The sequence below is a fragment of the Megalobrama amblycephala genome, linkage group LG10 (assembly GCF_018812025.1).
Source record: "Megalobrama amblycephala isolate DHTTF-2021 linkage group LG10, ASM1881202v1, whole genome shotgun sequence".
Taxonomy (NCBI): Eukaryota; Metazoa; Chordata; class Actinopteri; order Cypriniformes; family Xenocyprididae; genus Megalobrama; species Megalobrama amblycephala.
Genome location: NC_063053.1, coordinates 22,065,584 through 22,085,771, shown reverse-complemented (window position 1 = coordinate 22,085,771; position 20,188 = coordinate 22,065,584). Strand labels below are relative to the sequence as shown.

Genomic DNA, 20,188 nt, shown 5'->3' with positions numbered 1-20,188 from the left:
CAATCGGTCCTGTGAAATACAAGCAGCCGAAGCACTCCACACCTGTTAAACTCATACACTAGAGTATTTAATGGGATTCTCAGACAGCAGGGCGAAGCGAGATGTTCTTGGGTCCTAAGAGCTTAGTTACGAATTGAGTTTGTGGAAACACCAAAAATCACTCAAAGGCGTTTGGTTACAAACTGAGACGCGAATGCAATGAGCCGTGAGATGCAGACAGCAAAAACACGTTCCAATGCTTTTCCTATTTCTTTCTTTCCTTTCCTCTCAGTGTACATATTGTGGGTCTTTTATATATGTAATATTTTATGTATTCTTTAAACATGATGTTTATGTTTTTTTTTCAATGTTAAAATGCTTTCTCTTACCACAGCTTATTGTGCTATAAGTAAGCCATTTGTAGGCTGATTTCCCCTGTGGCGGCTTCAACATACTCTGAGTAATTGACTCAACCAACGGTGAGACTGGGAAACTTGTCTGAAAATTATTTAAGCAAGAAATTACCCGAAAATGTTTTGCCATCATTTACTTATCCTTATGCCACTCCAAAATTGTATGACTTTCTTTTTTTTTTCATTGGAAAACAAAAGTAGTGTTCCTGAGGAATGTGCTGAGCACTCTTTTCCATGCAATTTTAATGAATGAAGACTCAAGCTTTTGAGCTTATAAGTGTCATGAAGTTCATGCAATATATTTCAAGTCTTCTTTGTGAAAAACAGATGGACATTTAAGTAATAATGTAAGTATAATAATAATTTAAGTAATAATCATTGCCTTCAGTGATGATGAACATCATGTCACATTCATGTCGGTTTTCTGAACAAGATTCATTGAAAAGATCCAACTCAAAAGAGCAATTTGGGCATAGAGTATTGGAAATCTTTTCTTCTTTATGAATGCACCAAGTAGAGTTATTTCAAGAATTTCAGGGAATAATTTAAAGCTATCATTTAACCTGTGTAGTGCAAAAATTGCATTTTATGATGCTTTGGATCATTTGTGAAAGGTTTTTCTCTATTCACTGGAAATAATTTGAAAAAAGCCACCAGAGTTTTCAGAATTTTTGCTTTTGAATTGCACAGCAGAAGGGAAATCGAACAAGTTTTGAACAACATATAAGGTAAATGAGTACATGCATGACTTAACTTTCAATTTTGGATGAACTAGCCCTTTAATGGGAAAAGAATCTGACTGCGGTTATCTTGATTGCATTCTATGATAAAGATATAGGGGGTTGAAATTTTTTTCAGTTTAAGGACAACTTGGGCGGTACATTACCATAAACAGTTTTTGTTATGTGGAATCCAATCACTGCCTGCTGTGCTGTATTTGTGCACTTCTACTACAAACGTACGTCATGCCAGTCAGATTGCCTGACACTGTGAATCCTGCCTGGTACTAGAGTAACAAGCTTTGAGCTGAGTGGGTGTTACAACCAGCAAATAAAATGAAGTTAAGACTCCAATAAGAAGATACGGTACCTGGGGAGAAGAAATCTGACATCTTCCTCTTGTAAATCTCATAATCTGTCTCCAGAAAGACGCAGAATATGACACGGTCGATCTGCAGAAAGAGGAGAAAAACGGCATTTAGCATAATGGAAACCTAGATCAATGCCTCTCTGGGTAAACACATGGCTAAGGGCAACACTATTAATAAATATGAAAGTACTAGTACTCAAACTATAACTAGAGCCTAGGGGACTCATTTATGACACGGAGGCATTTTTAGAGACTTTTCTTAAAGTTAAAATGCATGTAAAATGCTTTAATAAAGCATTTTGGTTAACTATCGATATACACAGAGCAATAGTTAGGCATCATCAAAGTAGGCAAAACATTTATTCACATGTGTAGAATATTCCAAGATGTTATGACTATGCCCCCCCCCCCCCAAAAAAAAACAAAAAACTAGAAAACATGAAAACATGACAATGTTTGTAACTGAACACTATTATTGTACTGTTTGTATATTACCTTAAAAAGCATTTGTGCATATGCATTGTGCAATACTAAAACTATTTAAAAAAAAATGTTTTTTTCAATTAAAAAATTAAAAACAATTTTTGCATTTATAACCTAATTTTATGTAAAAATTTCTTAACTGTTTGGTCACACTGGCAATAAAAGAGCTGAGTGTATTGCATTATGGGATATGGAAAATGTGCATACTGTGCACAGGTTACACTGGACTGACTATGAATTTTTTTCAAGGTTTTATTGTATTGAATCATGCTGATCAAGATAAGTTGTACAATAAAAATATAAAAAAGAAGAGAACACATTATCAGTCACCTTCACCATTCATTTCCTCCACTTAAGCTCAAACTTCTAGTCATCTCTAACCACAGCTCCCTAGAATGTGAGCAATATCACTTAGGAACAGAACATCAAGATTGAAATTAAAACAAAAAAACATTAAACCTCCCAGCACTCCCTTATCACTGCAGAGACCGGATCCTGAATTCAGTTCCATCTCTTTCCATTCCGGACCACCCAGACTGGACATCCTGGTTAAGATCTCTATGATTACACTAGTACAACAGGGATCTCAATACAAAACCCTCTTTTGATTCTTCCCATGTTCCCAAAACAAAGACCTCATGTGAACAAGAGTATAAAACAACACGAAAAATACTGCCGTCAACCTGTAGGGAATACACTGTATTACCAAAATCATAGATCCAGCAAATGTTTATATAACAAAAGTTTCCTTTATATTTGCATATTATGTTTAGTGGGGTTCAAAATGCCACATTGAAAATCTGAAAATAAACAGAAAGGTTTAGGATTGTGAAAATTTTTACACAAAGAAACTTTGCACTTTTTTTCACTAATCATAACTAAATTTATGACTTTGACCATATGAACTTCTTTGTAACACCCAAACTTCTTTGTACAACATAAGCATATGAGAATCCAATATTTCTCCAAATGTGCATGCTTTTAAACTAAAAGCCTATATTCAGACTCTTTGCACCACAGAAATACATTATATTTTAAAGTATAATATAAAACCATTACTTTATATTGTAATAATATTTTTCTGTATGTTTCATATATCATGATGAGCTTGAGACATCACAGAAGGTTTTTTTTCACAGCCTACCTGACTGAAATGCCTAATTAATATGCAAGTCATTTCAGCTCATTACTATGCAATTCTTTTGTCTTCTCAGGTGAGAATGGCCCATTATTCAGTGGTGATTCACGCCTCCACGCATACTGTTTCTTGGCAAAAAGTGTCTTACAAAAACTAAATCAATATATTGTTTTATATGAAGGAGTAGGCAGCATAATTTTTACATAATTTTGAAGCAAAAACTCTAGTCTACAACCTCCAATACCCTAAAGTATTGTAAACACAGATTTACTATACTTTTTTTGGCCTTATTTCAGTGACTTAAGTTTTTTGTTTTTTCAATAACCACGCATAAATGTTATTCCTTCAAAAACACAAACATGTACATACATGTTCCTCACATATTATTGTAGCCTAGTTTGTGCTGAATACAGTGTAATGACACTTTTTCCATTAATATGTTTATGAACAACTGAAAAAAGCACAAATGTCAGGGCATGTCAAAACTTCTCCAGGCCCCAAATCAGCCTCAGACTCCAGAGGGTTAAGAAACTCAAAAATGCATGTTAATGTATAAATTCAATCCATCCTCTCACTCAAATAGTTATATAAAGCAATAAAACTATATTAACTCTTTACCCACCAGTGTTTTTTTGTTTGTTTGTTTGTTTGGGCCAGCATTTTTTATCTTTTTTTTTTTTTTTTTTACAAAACTTTCATGGCCCCCAGAATATTTTGTTGTATGAATATCTGAACATGCAAAAGAACAAAGCCTTTATTCTAGCTTCACGCAATCTTTTTTAATCAACACTTGAATGTGGGTAAGTGTAATTAAAAAGCCATATTTTGAACAAAAAGCTGAGAAAATGGCATTTTTGTCAAAGACTACAACTTGCATAAGCAATGCTTTTATTGCTCGTTTCTGTTTCTTTTAATCTGGAGATTCTGTACTCTTTCAGAAGATAATAGCGCCCCCTACCATATGACAGTGAATTGTAGAAAATTTCGCCAACGGAGCGGAAGCGTTGTGCAAAAAATGACGGAAAATCGTCAACGGCAGGGAAAGAGGTAATATAAGTTAGAAAAATGAAAAACGGAAGCATTACATGTTATAAACTGTTATTAAACGCTGTGGCGATCACCTTTAGATTTTGAATCCTTATATAAATATTCATTCCTGCCCTTAAAGACCTCCTTTAAAACCAAGAAAGGTGATACTTCCTCTCTGTCAACTCTAAGGGTTCTTATCAGCCTCACTCTCTCCCTCTCTGCCACAGGTACGCCTCTCTCTCCCTCCACAGAGGAAATGTGCCTCCCAGGGAGACGTCAGATAATCGCCCTGCTGAATATTGCAATATTCCCAGACAGCCTTGTAATGGCCTCTCTCGTTTCGTCTGCTGGTGGATGGAGAGGGAGATAAAGCAGAATCCCAGCGGGATGGCGAGAGACCGGACCACCTCTTCTCCCCCTTACTGGCAAACCACATGAGGATTCAATATAAAATCATTCTCCTTCACAACCTTGCACAGACAGACAGCTGTCTATTAATAGTTTATGGTCTGCCCTTTGGAGTAAATGTTAAGACTTGACTTGAGACTAGTAACATTTTTATTTTTGTGAAGGAGAATGTCTCCAGGGGGTGTCGTGGCCATAAAGAGAAAGAGGGAAAAGAATGGTCCCGCTCACTTTTTTCACCCCTTCATCTTTTCAACTCTGAATGGGGAGACATCTTTAAGATGGTTATAAAGACCGAGGGCCAGGACACAAAAAGAGGACAACAGGAATCTTTGCTTCCATCTCAAAACCTCACTGCCCATGGAGAACAAGAACAAGACAGAAGAATCTAGAATGTCAATTAGACAATGGTTCTCAACTGGTTTTTCTACAGGATTCAGATTCCATGGCCATAAAGTTAAACTGTTTTTGTATCAACTTGTAATCAAAAATGTCCTTAAAATTAAACACTTGTCTGGGTTATATCTCCTTTTACCTTGTAAAATCCATACTTTTGGTCATGGCTCTTGAGAATGAGGAAATGTTATGCAACCTATTTATGCAAGCATCTGCCTAATTTTGCTTGCATTACCAAACGACACATGAATGGCATATGATGGCATAAACCTTTTTATTTTACCATACTAACTATAAATGGCTATATTGTTCAGTGCAATTAGCATTGTTTTTTTCACAACAGACATATGACCCATTTCTGTGTTGCATCCCTCTAGTTGAGAACCACTATAGCAAACACGCGGCAGAAGCATTTCCTGCTGGGAACTCTTCTGCATTTATTTAGATCATTACATCTGAGTCTCTCTCTCACTCTCTCTCCCATCCCTCAGGCAGAGAGTGAATGGAAAGGTGAGGGGTCCTGATAGAGGAGGTCGTCCGCATCATTTTCAGACATTATGCTCAGAGAGTGGGGCACCTAGACTTTAGGAGAGATAGAGGAGAGATGGAGAGAACTTTCTGTTTCTGCCTTATGCTATTTATATCCAAATGGCCCCAGAGTATAGATGTCCAATGGTGAAATAAAGGATAAATTAACAGAGGGATGAAGAAAAAAGTAAGTAAAAGAGAGTGTGCAATCCAAGCTATTAGTGTTAGATCCCAACATATAATACATTTTAATACTACAAATATCGATAAATGGTATTTAATTCCTTTACAGATTTAATTTGACAGCAATATAAACTTTAATACATATGTCCATATCTGTAATATTACACTTTAATTTTAATATATATACACAGTACATAGGGCTCGACATTAAGCCTTATCATGTGCTCGTCAAGTTGCTTGTCTGGAAAAAATAGGATTTTTTGTGGTGTAAATATATTCAAATCAGTTACAGGGCAACTAAATGGTTGCATTTTGCAGACCATTTATGAGTTCGGACCATGTCAATGCAGCAGCAGCACGAGAGCTGGAGCTACTGACGGGCCGATCTTGATCACGCGACACTGTTACTACACAGCGCTGGGAGATCTAGTAAAGAAAGCTTTTGAATTCGCCACAGAATTAATAACATCATTGCGAGAAGCATTCAAATTTGCCGCAGAGTTTTCCATTATTAACCGTAAATATCAAACAGCGCTGATGTGGAAACCAGGAGAAACAGTGTGCCATGAATGAACTTGAACTCGAACTCGAGTTATAGAGGGCTTTAAGTCAACAAATTAACAACATTCGCCATGGATTTAATGTAGCAACACTAACTGTAACCATGGAAGTTTGGCAGGAATAGTAAAATGCTTTCAAGTACTTCACATATCTTTTTCCAGCACTTCAAAACTTTTTAAAATATTACCATATTTAAATGTTATTTTTAATGTGATGATATATTGAAATATATATATATATATTTCAATCATTTCACTTTTGAATTATTATTTAGACATTATGAATGATAATGCTGTTCTCAAATGTTAATCTGCACTGTAAAAAATGACCGTGATTTAAACAGTAAAAGACTGTAAAAATGCTGCGGTAAAAAACTGTAAATTGGTTTACAGAAATTTTCCATACTATATATGGTGAATAACTGTAATAGATCTAACGGTACATTTAATGTAATTTTATGGTAAAATACCGTTAAAGTCACAGTTTTTGGAAGTGAAAAATAACAATTCATTGTAAAATTTACAGTGGAAAAACCGTAAATTGACATTCCCACAATTCCCTGCGTGACACTTCACATTTGATATATTTTCGTTGAAATAACTCTGTTTCTTCTTAGTTTTTCTCATTTTTTCTAATCAGTACATTAGGGTTTTATGTTACATCTAATGTTGTTAAATTAATGTTTATTGCATTTTTTAAATTTCATGCATGTTACCATGATGGTGTTTAGTGTGTGTGTGAATGACACTGCGTGCACCTTCTATATGTTAGTGTTGTCCTTCTCAGCTTGTGGAAAAGCTGCTTGTGATGAACTTTGATTCATCATGTGACTCTTATCACCACTGTGTTTGGTGACTGTCAGTGTATTATAAAGGTACAAAACAGATATTAGTACTTCATTAGGTTTGTAAATTAACATTATATCAGTTAATGAAATACGTTATTTTACCGTAAATTTAACAGATTTTTTTTTTACGTTGCTACTGTATTTTTTACGGTAAAGTTCTGGCAACCACAGCTGCCGTTTTTTTACCGCAAATTTTACTGGGATTTTTTTTTTACAGTGTGGAGCCTTGCAAACTTAAAATAAAACTGCACATTGTAATTTCTGTAAGTCTATTTATTACCAAGGCATTTGTGAGTTATATAGTCAAAATGGAGGAAAATGTGAATAACTGCACAGCAGATTGATTTAAGGTGTGCCCCCAAATTTTCTGCTTGTGCTCCTAAAATTTCAGTAAGGGGCTACAGTGCCCCTAATAAAAAAAGTTAGTCTGGAGCCCTGAGTTATATTCTCATCAGTGTTCTTAGCTTTGACATTAAAATCTACTGCGCTCATTTCTTTTCCATTTCTCCTTGAGAGTCTGCGTGAGCCTCAACAGCACATGCTTGTTACCGTCAGTATATTAAACATGATATATTATTATCCACTATCAATCACCACTTTCACATTGAATTTAATAAAATCAAAGTCCCTCTCGTGTTTTGATGCTTCCCTAGTTTTTTTTTTTTTTTTTTTTTTTTTTTTTTGTTATTGAGGTTTTAATCAGGCAACTTGTCCAGTCTGGCAAGTAAAATTCTCTTTCACTTGCCCCTTTTAAAAAATCCACTTGTACCAGACAAGCGGACAAGCGTTAATGTTGAACACACACACACACACACACACACCCACACATATTTATATATAAATATACAATAAAACTGTGGTGGGGGATTTTTGCTGAAATATAGTCCTCATTAACTCATTAGCATATTAATTCATTTGTTCATTTGTTTATGAGACTCACTAGAGACTGTTTACTCACATGTTTAGTCAAGTCTCCTGAACATTAATTATTTAATGTAAAACTGTCCTAGGTGAATTAATGCAAGTTCACCACTGCTCCAGTTTTCGGTGGGCATGGACACACACACACACACACACACACACACACACACACACACACACACACACACTGAACTGCTACTGAGGGACTAACACTGATCAAATGATCACTTTTATCACATCAGCCTCCCAGAGTCCCAAACTTAATATGGCAGCCACCAACATTCCAGATATGACTTTTAATTTGAGATCTGAGATCAAAAAGCAGTTTTGAAACATTATTACCTCTTTTTTTTTTTTAAACCTGCTGAGGATATTTCTATATCTATATTACAGATATCCTAAGGCGAACACAAGGGCATGAAGGTATAGAAGTGGCTGTATTTTTCATTGTTTAAGTCTCATTTTTAAAGCTATTGAGGCATCACTGAAGGGATATTATTTGTCAAAATAATGACATACATTTGACACATTTAAAAGCAGTTTCTCTTCCTGAACTTGTCTGCGCACCGCATTAGGTCAATGTGTGTCCCCTGAGCCTTGTATGTCATTTTACAGTAAATGTACTGAAAGCCCGGCACTGAACCACAGTTCCTGTACACTGTGCTGAGCAGTGGGGGATTGTGGGAAATGAAGAATGGTGTCCAAACATATCCACCGGTAGGCTGAGTGGAAGCTCAGCTTGAGAGGGTTAATGAAGGCCTAATGAGGAAGCAGAGATCGCTGTATGCGGGCCAGACCGGTCATAACTCAACCCTGATTGAAGCGCCACTGCCAGAGGGAGGGAGAGCAACAGAGAGCAACAGAATGGGAAATGCTTTGCCACCAAAGATCTATCTCTGTGACAGAATTAAAAAAAAAATAAAAATAAAAAAATAAAAAATCATACATGACTACAGATATGAATACAGAGTAAATTTTATTAACTCACTTGTACCCACACTTGGGTAAAAATCTAGCTGCATTTATGCAACAGTTCAATAAACAATATTGAGAGAAGGATCTAAGAATTATCAGTAGCAACCTGTGTGTGTGTTACTTTAGGAGAGCAACCATTTATCTGTACTGTTATTTTCTTTGTTTTTTTATGATTTAATTTTATAATCACTAGTCATTTATGTAGTTGTCATTTAATTTATTATTTAATGATTTATTCATATTATTATTATTTGATTTATATAATTTAATCATTCATTCATCATTTTATTATTAAAGGCCCACTGAAGTGACTTGGAACGCGCAGCATTATTCAATGTGTTGACGTAATTTCAACTGAAACAGGAAGACAGGGCGATATATCGAACAGCCACGCCCCTTTTATAAAATAGCCAATAGCGTTTCGTTTATATCACAGCTCAGCTAGAGCCATTAAACTCAGTACTACCTCTGTTTCCTTTCAATATCTAACCGTTTCTCCTTCTAATCTCCACTATATCACTTTAAAATAAAGCATTCTGTGCAGAATTTAAATGGGTCCGATACCTTTCGTGGTCTCTGTGCTCTCGTGTCTCTGGACCTGAGCAGACTGTGCTCACGCTGTGGCGGTTCACGTTATACTAATGTGAAAACGGACTTCATTCGCATCAATGGAAAGCATATTTACACTGTCTGAATCGTTCCCTATTCTCTATATAGAGCACTATGTTTCATTCTCCATGTAGAAACTAGTAAAAGTGTGAACAAGTGACCAATATCAGCCACAGCTTCAGCGTTTGTTTATAGTGTAGGAGGGGGCGGGACTTCAGATTCTAGAGAGCATCTGATTGGACAGACGATTTGATGAGAAGCTGAAGTGCGAAGTGATGTCATGAAAATCCGTGATCCGTTTTAGCGGAAGTGAGAGACTGTAAGTTTTGAATGCTTATATCTTCTAAATGCAAATTTTGTCATTGTTTTGTAACACACCAGCTTATTCATAACATTAAGGGCATATTCATACTAAAAGGTAAAAACTTACATTTTGATTTCAGGGGGACTTAAATTTTTCATTTTATGTTTTTATATTTTATATTACTTATTTTATTTATTTCCTTGCTATATTTGTTTAATCTTATGATTGTATGGATTCAAGGTATATTTGTTTTCATGAGTAGGAGATAAGAGAATGTCTCCATTTCAAGGTTTTTAACATCACAGGACGATGTTGCGAAGCAGTACTATTCCATTGTTTTTTGCTGTGGTATAATAACACTTGTTGGATTTGTACTGGTCTGATGAAGTCTGAGCATTGAAACACTCAGACCAAGTCTGAGCATCAAGACATTTGGACAAAGTCTGAGCACTGAAACACGCAATTCAATAAACTCTGCTCTTTTTATTATCATCACTTCATCTCCTGCTTCTGCTCTTCCCTTGCATTCTCAGTCAAACTCTCAGGCTGATAAAACTCTCAGACTGTTAATATAATTTTGGATACCAGACAAAAAGGGATATCTTCTGACAGGGATTCGGCATCTGGGGTCAGATCTGACGTGGAGATCCGTCCGATCTAACATTACATTTTGGGCACAAATTTTCCAGTTAGTTGGTCTATTTTTACCAGTGTTGGGCACGTTACTTTAAAAAAGTAATTAGTTATAGTTACTAGTTACTTCTCACAAATAGTAACGGAGTTAGTAACTGAGTTACATCATTATAAAAGTTACTAATTACCAGGGAAAGTAACTATTGCGTTACTTTTAAAAAAATAAAAATATGCCAAATAAATTGAATGCCCCCAATATTACATATAAGTCTAAGAATAAATTATTCTTGATGCGACTCCTGACTCATGATCCGCTCTTGCTCACGACATGAAATTTCTCTGTACTGTGTTGGTAACCATTAAAGAAAACGTAGTTTCATATTTATGTTTAAATAGTCCTATGTTATGTTTTAAATCCATTTATTCGATTATGAAACGTGAACAGCGTGAGTAAGATGCGCAAATATATCGGGAGACATGGAGTGGGTCAGACATGAAATTAAACAGTTTTGTTTTATAGAAAGCCTCTCTTTAAAGTGAATTTCGTTTTGTAAAAATTGTATCTTAATTTTAATCAACGTTTCATCAACCAATTGCTTGGATTTAATATATAACAAGTAAATATAGCAGACAATAAAATCATGACATGGAGGCGCGGGCGCGATCACTGGTGCGTGAACTGGAGCTCGTCTTATAGGCTAAATGAACCGAAACTCAGAGGCTGCTTGCCTCGCAGATATGAGAAATATATCTATAGAATGCTTGAAATATCTACTTTAACGAAAATAAAGTAATTAAACACGAAAAGAAAGAGGCTACTCTGATTATATAGCCTAATCCGAATGAAATGTGCGTTATCTCTCTAGGCGCGTCCATATGAGCAGATGATCAGCAATGAGAATCAGCAATGTCAACTTCATCTTTGCAGCCGACACTGATTCAGAAAACATTACTTTATTAATAAACAATTAAAATGTCTCCTTGCTGTTTTTGTCACACTCATAATCATTACTTTTGCCGGTTCTTTATGGCAATTATGCGTGCCCTTAAACGCTCCTTATTATGGTTTATTCTCTCCAGTATTTAAGAAATTAAATTAATATAAATGTGATTAGTCAACTAATAGTTTAAATGAACAACTACTAGTCGACTAGAAAAAAACTAATTTCACATATTTTCGATCAAGCATCAAAAAGGGTATTCTGGTTTGAGCTCGCGCTTCGCGCGCATGCTCTGATAGACACACACACACACACACACAGCGCATCATACATTATTATCAATTTAAAATTATATTTGTGTATGACTAACCGCAGCACACACCAGAGAAAAAAACTTAAGCTTACTCGGATGAAAACCGTTTCAGTGAGCTCAATTATAGTAACGCGGCATTTTTTTTTGTCAGTAACGCTAACGGCGTTGTAACGGGAGAAAAAGAAATTCGTTTGATTACTCGTTACTGAAAAAAGTAACGGCGTTAGTAACGCGCGTTATTTATAACGCCGTTATTCCCATCACTGATTTTTACTCAGTTCCAAAGCAAAATTAACTGTTTTGCTTCAAGCAACACACAGTAGTGGTGAAGATTCATTGCTGAATGAATCAGTGTTTTGACCGAAGGCTGCGTTTATTTGATCAAAAATACAGTAAACAGTAATATTGTGAAATATTATTACAATTTCAAATAACTGTTTTCTGTCTGCAACGTAATGTATTCCTGTCATGGCAAAACTGAATCACTCCAGTCTTCAGTGTCACATGATCCTCCAGAAATCATTCCAATATGCCGATTTAGTGCTCAAGAAACATTTCTTATTATCATAAATGTTTAATTGCATAGATTTTTGTGTGGAAACATTGAATGTGTAGAAAGCCCTGGGTTCATAAAAGAGAAATTCCACAAAGCATAAAATGATCTTTGATTGTTATGATGCTTAGCATAAATAAATACTCTACAGTAGAGCTGCAGGATTCTAGATGAATTGAGAATCATAATTTTTTTTTTTTTTCAAACAGAGATCGTTATTCTCCCACGATTCTGAACAGACAACTAAACAAAATAACATGTAATTTACTAGGGGTTCTGACAAAATGTTAACTGCTGCAGTCTATTTAAAAAATGTTTAATCTGAATGAAAAACTGGTTGAATGAATGATTCAATGACTCGCTCATAAATACTTCACTTGTTTCATTACTGGATGAATTAGCATTTTTGAACAAATCTCTTGAAAGAATGATTCAATAACAAATACATTTTTTAACAGTCACTTGTCGCCAACTGGTGGCGTAACGATGCAATCGATACAATTGTTATTTGAAGAGCCATGTTACTTTCAAAAAGTGATTTACTCTGATTTGATCACTTCCGTAGACATCAGTGTTTATATCTGAACTATAAACTACAAAAATACTTTTGTGATAATATGAATATTGGCAACATTATTCAATGTGTTGACAATTTCAACTGAAACAGGAAAACAGGGCGATATATCGAACAGCCCCGCCCCTTTTTTAAAATAGCCAATAGCGTTTCGTTTACATCACAGCTCGGCTAGAGCCGTTAAACTCAGTACAACCTCTGTTTCCTTTTTCAAAAATACAAAAATCACTTTTTGAAAGTAACATGGCTCTTCAAATAACAATTGTATCGATTGCATCGTTACGCCATTAACAGAAATAATGATACTGTGTGGTTGAAAAGACAGTGAAGCCATTTCATATACATGATAAATGCTTTCTCTGGGTCAGCGGCAGTGACAACACAGACTTAAATGTCCCTGTGTGAATTTGTCAAAGGTTTAATAGACACTGACAAACCGTTGTCATTTAGGAATGAGACTGAGTGGATGTTTGAATCGAGAGATCGCAATCTTTTAACAATTAATTGTGCAGCTCTACTCTACATTAAGTTAATAAGCTATATTAGCTAAAATATTATTATTATCATTAATAAATGTACTTATTTACTGACCACTGGCATATTTGATCATGCATCTAATGACCGGTGTCAATGTTTTATAAAAGCAGCCATTCCAAATTGCCAAAGCCTCTCAGGAGAGTATGAATTTATCAATCTCATGAATTTCAAAGCAGCAACACAACTGCATTTCTAGGTGAAAAACACCTGGCCAGGTAGGAACAGCTTCAATCCATTCCCTTCGCTCTGATACAGTTGCTGGTAATTTGACTGTGGCTGCAGCCAAAAGCAAAGTCTCTGGGAGCCCAGCAGGTGCCACGACATTCAGCTGGCCCGCTTACCAACGATCTGTCACCGCCAGGCACCCAGGCTCGTAATTACATGGGGATTGTGCCAGAAAAACTTTGACGCACTAGCTGTGGCACGTACACTCTTCTGCTTGGATTTTCTTATTGTTTCTGTCAGGCATAATGAAAAGGACGGGTGGGCCGCCGCAGCTCTCGACCCTGCGTATATATAGGCCTAAAGGTAGGAGGATTTATGAATAAGATGCAGATGTGATGTGTGTTTTACAATAATTGTAATTACTGGAACACTGCAGTACCTTTTTCAATAAATGATGAATATTATCTAGCAAAGAGGTGGCTGTGTAGCTCCCTGTAGTGTGTGAGTGGGTTGTAAGTAATTTGTCATCATTATGAGAATGCTGTGCAGCTAAAAACTCTATGTGTACAGTATTGAGAAACATTACTATTAAAGGTAAAGTGTTATAATATTGCATTACTCATTTTAAAAATGAATAAATTATAGTCAATTATTTCTTTTTACTGAAAGAAATGCATTAGGTTGCTTTGGACAAGCACTTTGCATTTAACGGCATAAAGGCTATAACATGAAAATGTGTTGTTTTTTTTTCTTCCAGAGAAATTAATACTTTTATTCAGAAAGGATGCATTCCATTTTTAAATTGTTACAAAAAAAATATATTTCAAATAAATACTGTTCTTTTGAACATTCCTTTCATTAAAAAATCCTGAAAAAAAAATGGTTTACTGTTTCCACAAAAATATTATACAACACAACCATTTTCAATGTTGATAACTGTTTCGTGAGCAGCAAATCAGCATATTAGAATGATTTCTGAAGGATCATGTGACATTGAAGACTTTTTCAGCTTTGCCATCAAAGAAATAAATAAAACTATAGAACTATATTGCTGTTTTAGTGTATTTTTGATCAAATGCAGCCTTATTGGTGAGGATAAGAGAAATCATACTGAATAGTTAATCATGTAAATGTAACAAACATTGAACACCAACCTATTATGTAATCTAATGTTTCATTTTTGACCAAAACATACATAACAATACACGTCTTGTCTATAGCAGCTGTTTAAGAAAATAAGTGGATTTCGCTGCAAGCAATGACAATCACATACTTTAGTTCTCCTACAATACATGCAACCCTAGATAAATTAAATAAATATAATATTAATGTAACTCGGATATGCTGTGCATTTAACAAATAACATGCTACTTGTTACTTGAAGACAGTAATCTGACTAACCCCAACACTGTACACTATGCACAGTCATGGCACTGACAATGAGGGAAAAGGACAGGCGTCAGTGCTATGCTTTATTCAGTAAGAGAAAGCGGCCTCATAACAGCATGATGGGAAATGATGAAGAGAGTCCTGTCTGTCAGCATAAAGAGAAGGAGAGAGAGGAAAGACAGTGTGTGTGGAGCCAGAGTGCCCAGCGAGAGGCAGGTGGAGACTTTCCAGGCCTTATTACCAGCATAATTACACACACCTGAACCAGCCCTGCATGACAGGACAGTAATTAAAGAGTTGAGAAAGGCATGAGAGAAACACACACACACACACACACACACACACACACACACACACAATAGAACTCACATCCGGAGATCTGCCAATGGTTAAAGAGGGAGAGGAGAATAAACGGACAAGATTAAACAATGCATGAACACACGTACATCAGGCGATTTGTAAAACGTTGGAGAAACGGGGTGGAATGTGTCGCTCTGTGGTTGTCACGAATCAAAAGGCATGTATAATTAGACTACCAACGGTGATATTGATATATAGTGTAGAGATAATATATAACTCCTGGGGGTACAGCCGATTAGCAAAGGCTAATGCTAACCTCTGAGTAACCGTGGTCAAATATTGTGACAATCCTCTGTGCGCCAATTCCTCTCCTGACTGATGCAAACATAGATACGGTGATGAGACCAGCAATTTTAATATTCTATAGCTAGCATAGAACCCTCTAATATATGCGAATATTTGAAGTCTGTCATCTTTGCTAATGACTACTAAACAATTTTTTCAACCTTTGGTGACTGATCACTAATCACAGGAATATTACATCATGACAAATGCTGATTTGGACTTTGTGAGTTGGACGTTAAGCTCCACCCATTTGCTTTGTAGTGAGCAGCCTCTCATTCCCAGCAGTCATTTCTCAGTGTTCCAGTATTCATAAAAATGTAAAAGCGGCAAACTCTCAGTCCTTCTGGGGCAAATGCATTCACCTGCATTCACCAAAACAAAGACGGGCAGAGACCACTTAAGAGGGTCGGGCAGTGGTCAGCCAGACATTGTTTTGATCTTGTGTGCCGCAAAGAGAGAGATTGCGGGTTTTGGAGTTGTTTGAATCGCAGCTAAAACTGAATTATCATTTCAGAGATAGGCTTCTGAAAGGTTTGTCCTTTGAACAGAACAGCCAAGATCTATACATCAAACAACAAGGGCCTTAAGAAAGCAGCAGTCATCAGGTGGACTGTGGGGAAAGTGCTGGGCGAAAAACTTTGATTTTTCTCATAACTAGCAAAGTGTTTTCAACTGCTCTTTGAATAAAGGTACAACACCACATAAATGGAGCTGAATGGAGAAAATCTTAGCAAATGTCCAACTGTTAGCATATGCTAATTTATTCTGTAAATCCCATGCCTGACACTCTGAGCCAAACATAACCCCAAAAAAGTAATAAGCTATATAATATTTATTATTTTAACAGGCTAAAAAAGTGTTTTGTCTTATTAAAAGCCACATTGCATAACAATTTCTGCATAAAACTTTCAAATGCACTGTTCCTAAATTGTGCCCATAAGATGAAAACCTGATAATGAATTAAGCACCATACTGTGTAAATCAAGCCTGGGGTTTAAGGCTAGCCAAGATATTCTTTACAGATGTATAATAGAAAATTAAAATAGCAGCTATAAAACTAAACACAGAGGTTGTTAGGGAATTATAGTGAGATAGCATTAATGTTGTCAGCAAAAATACATTGCTCTTGAAGTGTCTCCTCACAAGAACCCTACTTCAATGGTGAAAAAACAAGACATGCCTTTTCCAGCATTCATTCTCTCTGGAGTGTAAAGAAAGCCATGTTTGAAAAGCTTGCAGTTATGTACACTAAAATACAGGATATTGTAAAATGTCACAGCACGGGCGTAACTTTCGTGACCACTCTGGGGCTCTTGATCTGATAGATAATACGCCAGTAAGTAAATGTCAGCTAGCACATGCTGTCCTCCCAATGGATGTAAAATGGAGTCAATTTCACCTCAGCTGAAATGCTAACAGCTTATTTGACAATAACGCCATAGTCACTTTTTTGGAAAATAGCCTGCAGCAGAGGAACATGCAATTTCTTGAGGGATATACTGCCCACTTTTTGGCTTTCTAATGGATTGGATATGTGTTGTGAAAATGAGAAGAAAACAAGACTCAACAGAAGCGTGTGTCAGTGTAACATGAGCATACAAATAATAGAGCATGATAGAGCCAGAGACTGTGGCGTTAGACTGTAATTAAGGTGATGAAAGGGGTTATCCACTGTGGGGCGCTATTATACATCTTCTGAAAGAGTACTGAAACTACTGATCAAAATACAGGCGAAGAAGAAGCAGAAACAAGCAATAGAATATGTAAGTCTATAATATATAAATGTGATCATCAACACATAAATCAAAACTGCCTAAAGTTACCAAATGATTTTTTTTTTTTTTTTAATGAAACTTACCCACATTCAAGTATTGGTAAAAAAAGAATGCGCGAAGCTAGATAAAACAAGGATTTTTGTTTAAAAGCAGAGGGTCTGTTCTTTCTTTCTTCAATAAAGCTTGCAGGGAAAGAGTTAAAAGAGTCATTGAATCCTTCACTCAACCGATTTGTTCAAAAACCATGATTCATTGAAATGTTTCTAAATTGTGGCCATAAGATTAAAAAAATAATAATAATGAATTAAGCACCATACTGTGTTTAAGCCTAGCTAAGATATTCTTCACAGATGTATTAAAGAAAATCATAATTCAATCAGGAAAACCACTACTGTGTGTTGATCAGGAAAAAAAAATATACACAATTCTACATGAGATCATATATTTTGTATGCAAGACACACAGATACAAATGGATAAAGAAACAGAGACAGTTTATGTTTGTATGAGTTTGCAACAGTGACAGCTCTCTTTCTCTACAAGATAATAATGCTAATATTGCCCTGTGATGTGGGGTCAGACGAAAACGATGGCAAATGATCAGCTAACATGACAGCTGAATGCACAATAGCATTTGCCAGCATGCTGACTGCCACACAACCCTCTATTTTCCAACAGAGACAGACAGACAGAAAGTGAGTCTTGGACTTTGCAACTAATGAAGGATGCTCCAAAAATGACAAGTGGAGAGGCCACTGGCTCCATCGTTTTTTCAACACTAGCTAGTGGTGTCCAGCAGTGCCCCCATAACCCCGCATTTTAATCAAACCTCTCCTCATGAATAATAGCATACTGCCTGCACTCAGCGTAAATCACCACTTGTTCCTTCATAGATAAAAAATACTTCAAAGCTGCTTTTTTTAAAGGCCTATTTTTCTAATTTTCTTCCTGCAACAAGAATATAAACACATTTTGGTTGCCATGTTTACATTAGTCTTGCGTAGCCAGACCTTAAGACTGACAGGAGCTTTCATTAGTCAAGGACTGCCCAGAGGCCATCTGATTGACATGTAAAGCAACCAATCACAGTTTGTTTTGTTCCGCGTCATGTTTAGGGGTGTGAAAATGTAACTCCAATGTCCCTACAATGACAGACCGGTGTGTAAAACTCTTGGACGTATATATTTATGCCACGAACCTTACATACTTCACATACTTTTCAAAATACAGCTTTTAGTTGATCCTGATAAGTGCTCATTGTCACAGTTGTAAACACAATGGCTCTTTTGTTCCATGAGGGGTTTGGCATAACAGCATCTTTGGTTCCCAGGTGGACCGTTAACGAACACGAAACACGTCTCCCAGAAATCCTGCAGAGTTCAACCAATCACATGACGACTTTGAAACTCCTGAAGTGTGTCCAATTTTGTGTACAATATGCATCAGACATTCAGCCAATGGTCCATGGGCATGACGTCTGAGGCTGAGACTAGGTTTGCATTAGCATTCATAATGCACATGGAAGCAATGTGTATTGCCATTATTATGTAATCAAAAAGAAAATTATTTTTACTGGTTCTCAATGATAGTTGCAAGTTATGCCAAGAAAGGTTTATTCTAATATTGTTCAAATGTTGCTTTGAATGGCCAAATGCATAAATGATCAATTCTTTCACTTGTTTGAAAAAAATACATACAAATTATTTAACATCTGAATGTAAATTGTATTTGATGGTTATCAGGTTAATAGTTTTTAATGGTACAGTCCAGATAACCGTTTTATAATTTAAGTACTCAGAAGAGAATTTACTAAGAATTAATTGTGCTTATTGTATTTGCACGTGTTGTTTTGCACCCAGTTTGCTTAAAAAAAAAAAAAAAAGTGTATTCATTTATGCATTTTTAAGTCAATTTATCCACTGCATTCAAGGTAAGCAAATCCATGACCTTAGTGTTGCTAGTGTCATGTTCTACTACTTGAACTATCATTCAGATCATTCAAATGAGGAAAACACAGTAAATATGCCTTCCAAAATCTATGCGGCACAAAATTTGCATGGCACAAGTGCCCATCTTTTAGTTTAATAAATAAAACACAGGTGGTGAAAATGGTCTAAGACTTTAGCCAGTTGTTCCAACAAGACATTACCCTCATGCAACGCACCATTCAGCGACACTATATGGATAGATTCAGCTGGTTGCAGATTAAATGACAGCAGGTATGTCTGTGTTCTAAACATAGCTTGCCTCATGGAATAACTGCAGGGTGTAAGGCTGTCTTTGTACCTTTGCAGCACATCTCTCTACCTCTTTTCTTTTCTCGGTTATGTGGAGTCACGCTGGGTTTCCTCTGCAGGAGGTGCGTCCTCTTACAGGAAAGGAGCGGAGCAAGGTATACTGGAGATGCAAACATGACACAGACAGACATGTGTCTTCTTCTATAGAGTGCCACTGGCACTTCTCTCATCCATCTTTGTTTATCATGTCTGTAGTCATCCAGAGTTAGTTCTTCTGACACCACGGGTAGAAGCTCGCAAACAACTAAAGTATGTGAGAATGTCTTGTCCTGACAAGAAGTGTCAAAATCAGCGAGCACGTTTCCTTAAACAGCTTGCGAGAAGCAGCCATGTCAGCCTGAGAAAATTACTAGTAGTGTCTTCTCTGTCAAAGCTTGCTTTTTCATTCCCTCATAACTCAACGTAGCAGGTAAATCCACCACCCTGTGACTTTACGAAGGTAGGAACACCAGAGAAAGCGGCTGACAAAACATGCACATAAATACACACTTGGCTGAGGGCCAGAGC

The 20,188-nt window shown here is 36.3% G+C and overlaps 1 protein-coding gene across 16 annotated transcripts in view; it reads right to left on the bottom strand.

Moving 5' to 3' along the window:
* Positions 1 to 20,188, bottom strand: part of macrod2 (mono-ADP ribosylhydrolase 2) — a 634,638-nt gene that overhangs the window by 70,569 nt on the left and 543,881 nt on the right. For all 16 annotated transcript variants that reach the window (XM_048205395.1, XM_048205400.1, XM_048205403.1 and 13 more), the window contains one exon: positions 1,482 to 1,563. In XM_048205395.1, coding sequence (XP_048061352.1) covers positions 1,482 to 1,563 — 82 coding nt within the window. The remainder of the gene's footprint in view (positions 1 to 1,481; positions 1,564 to 20,188) is intronic.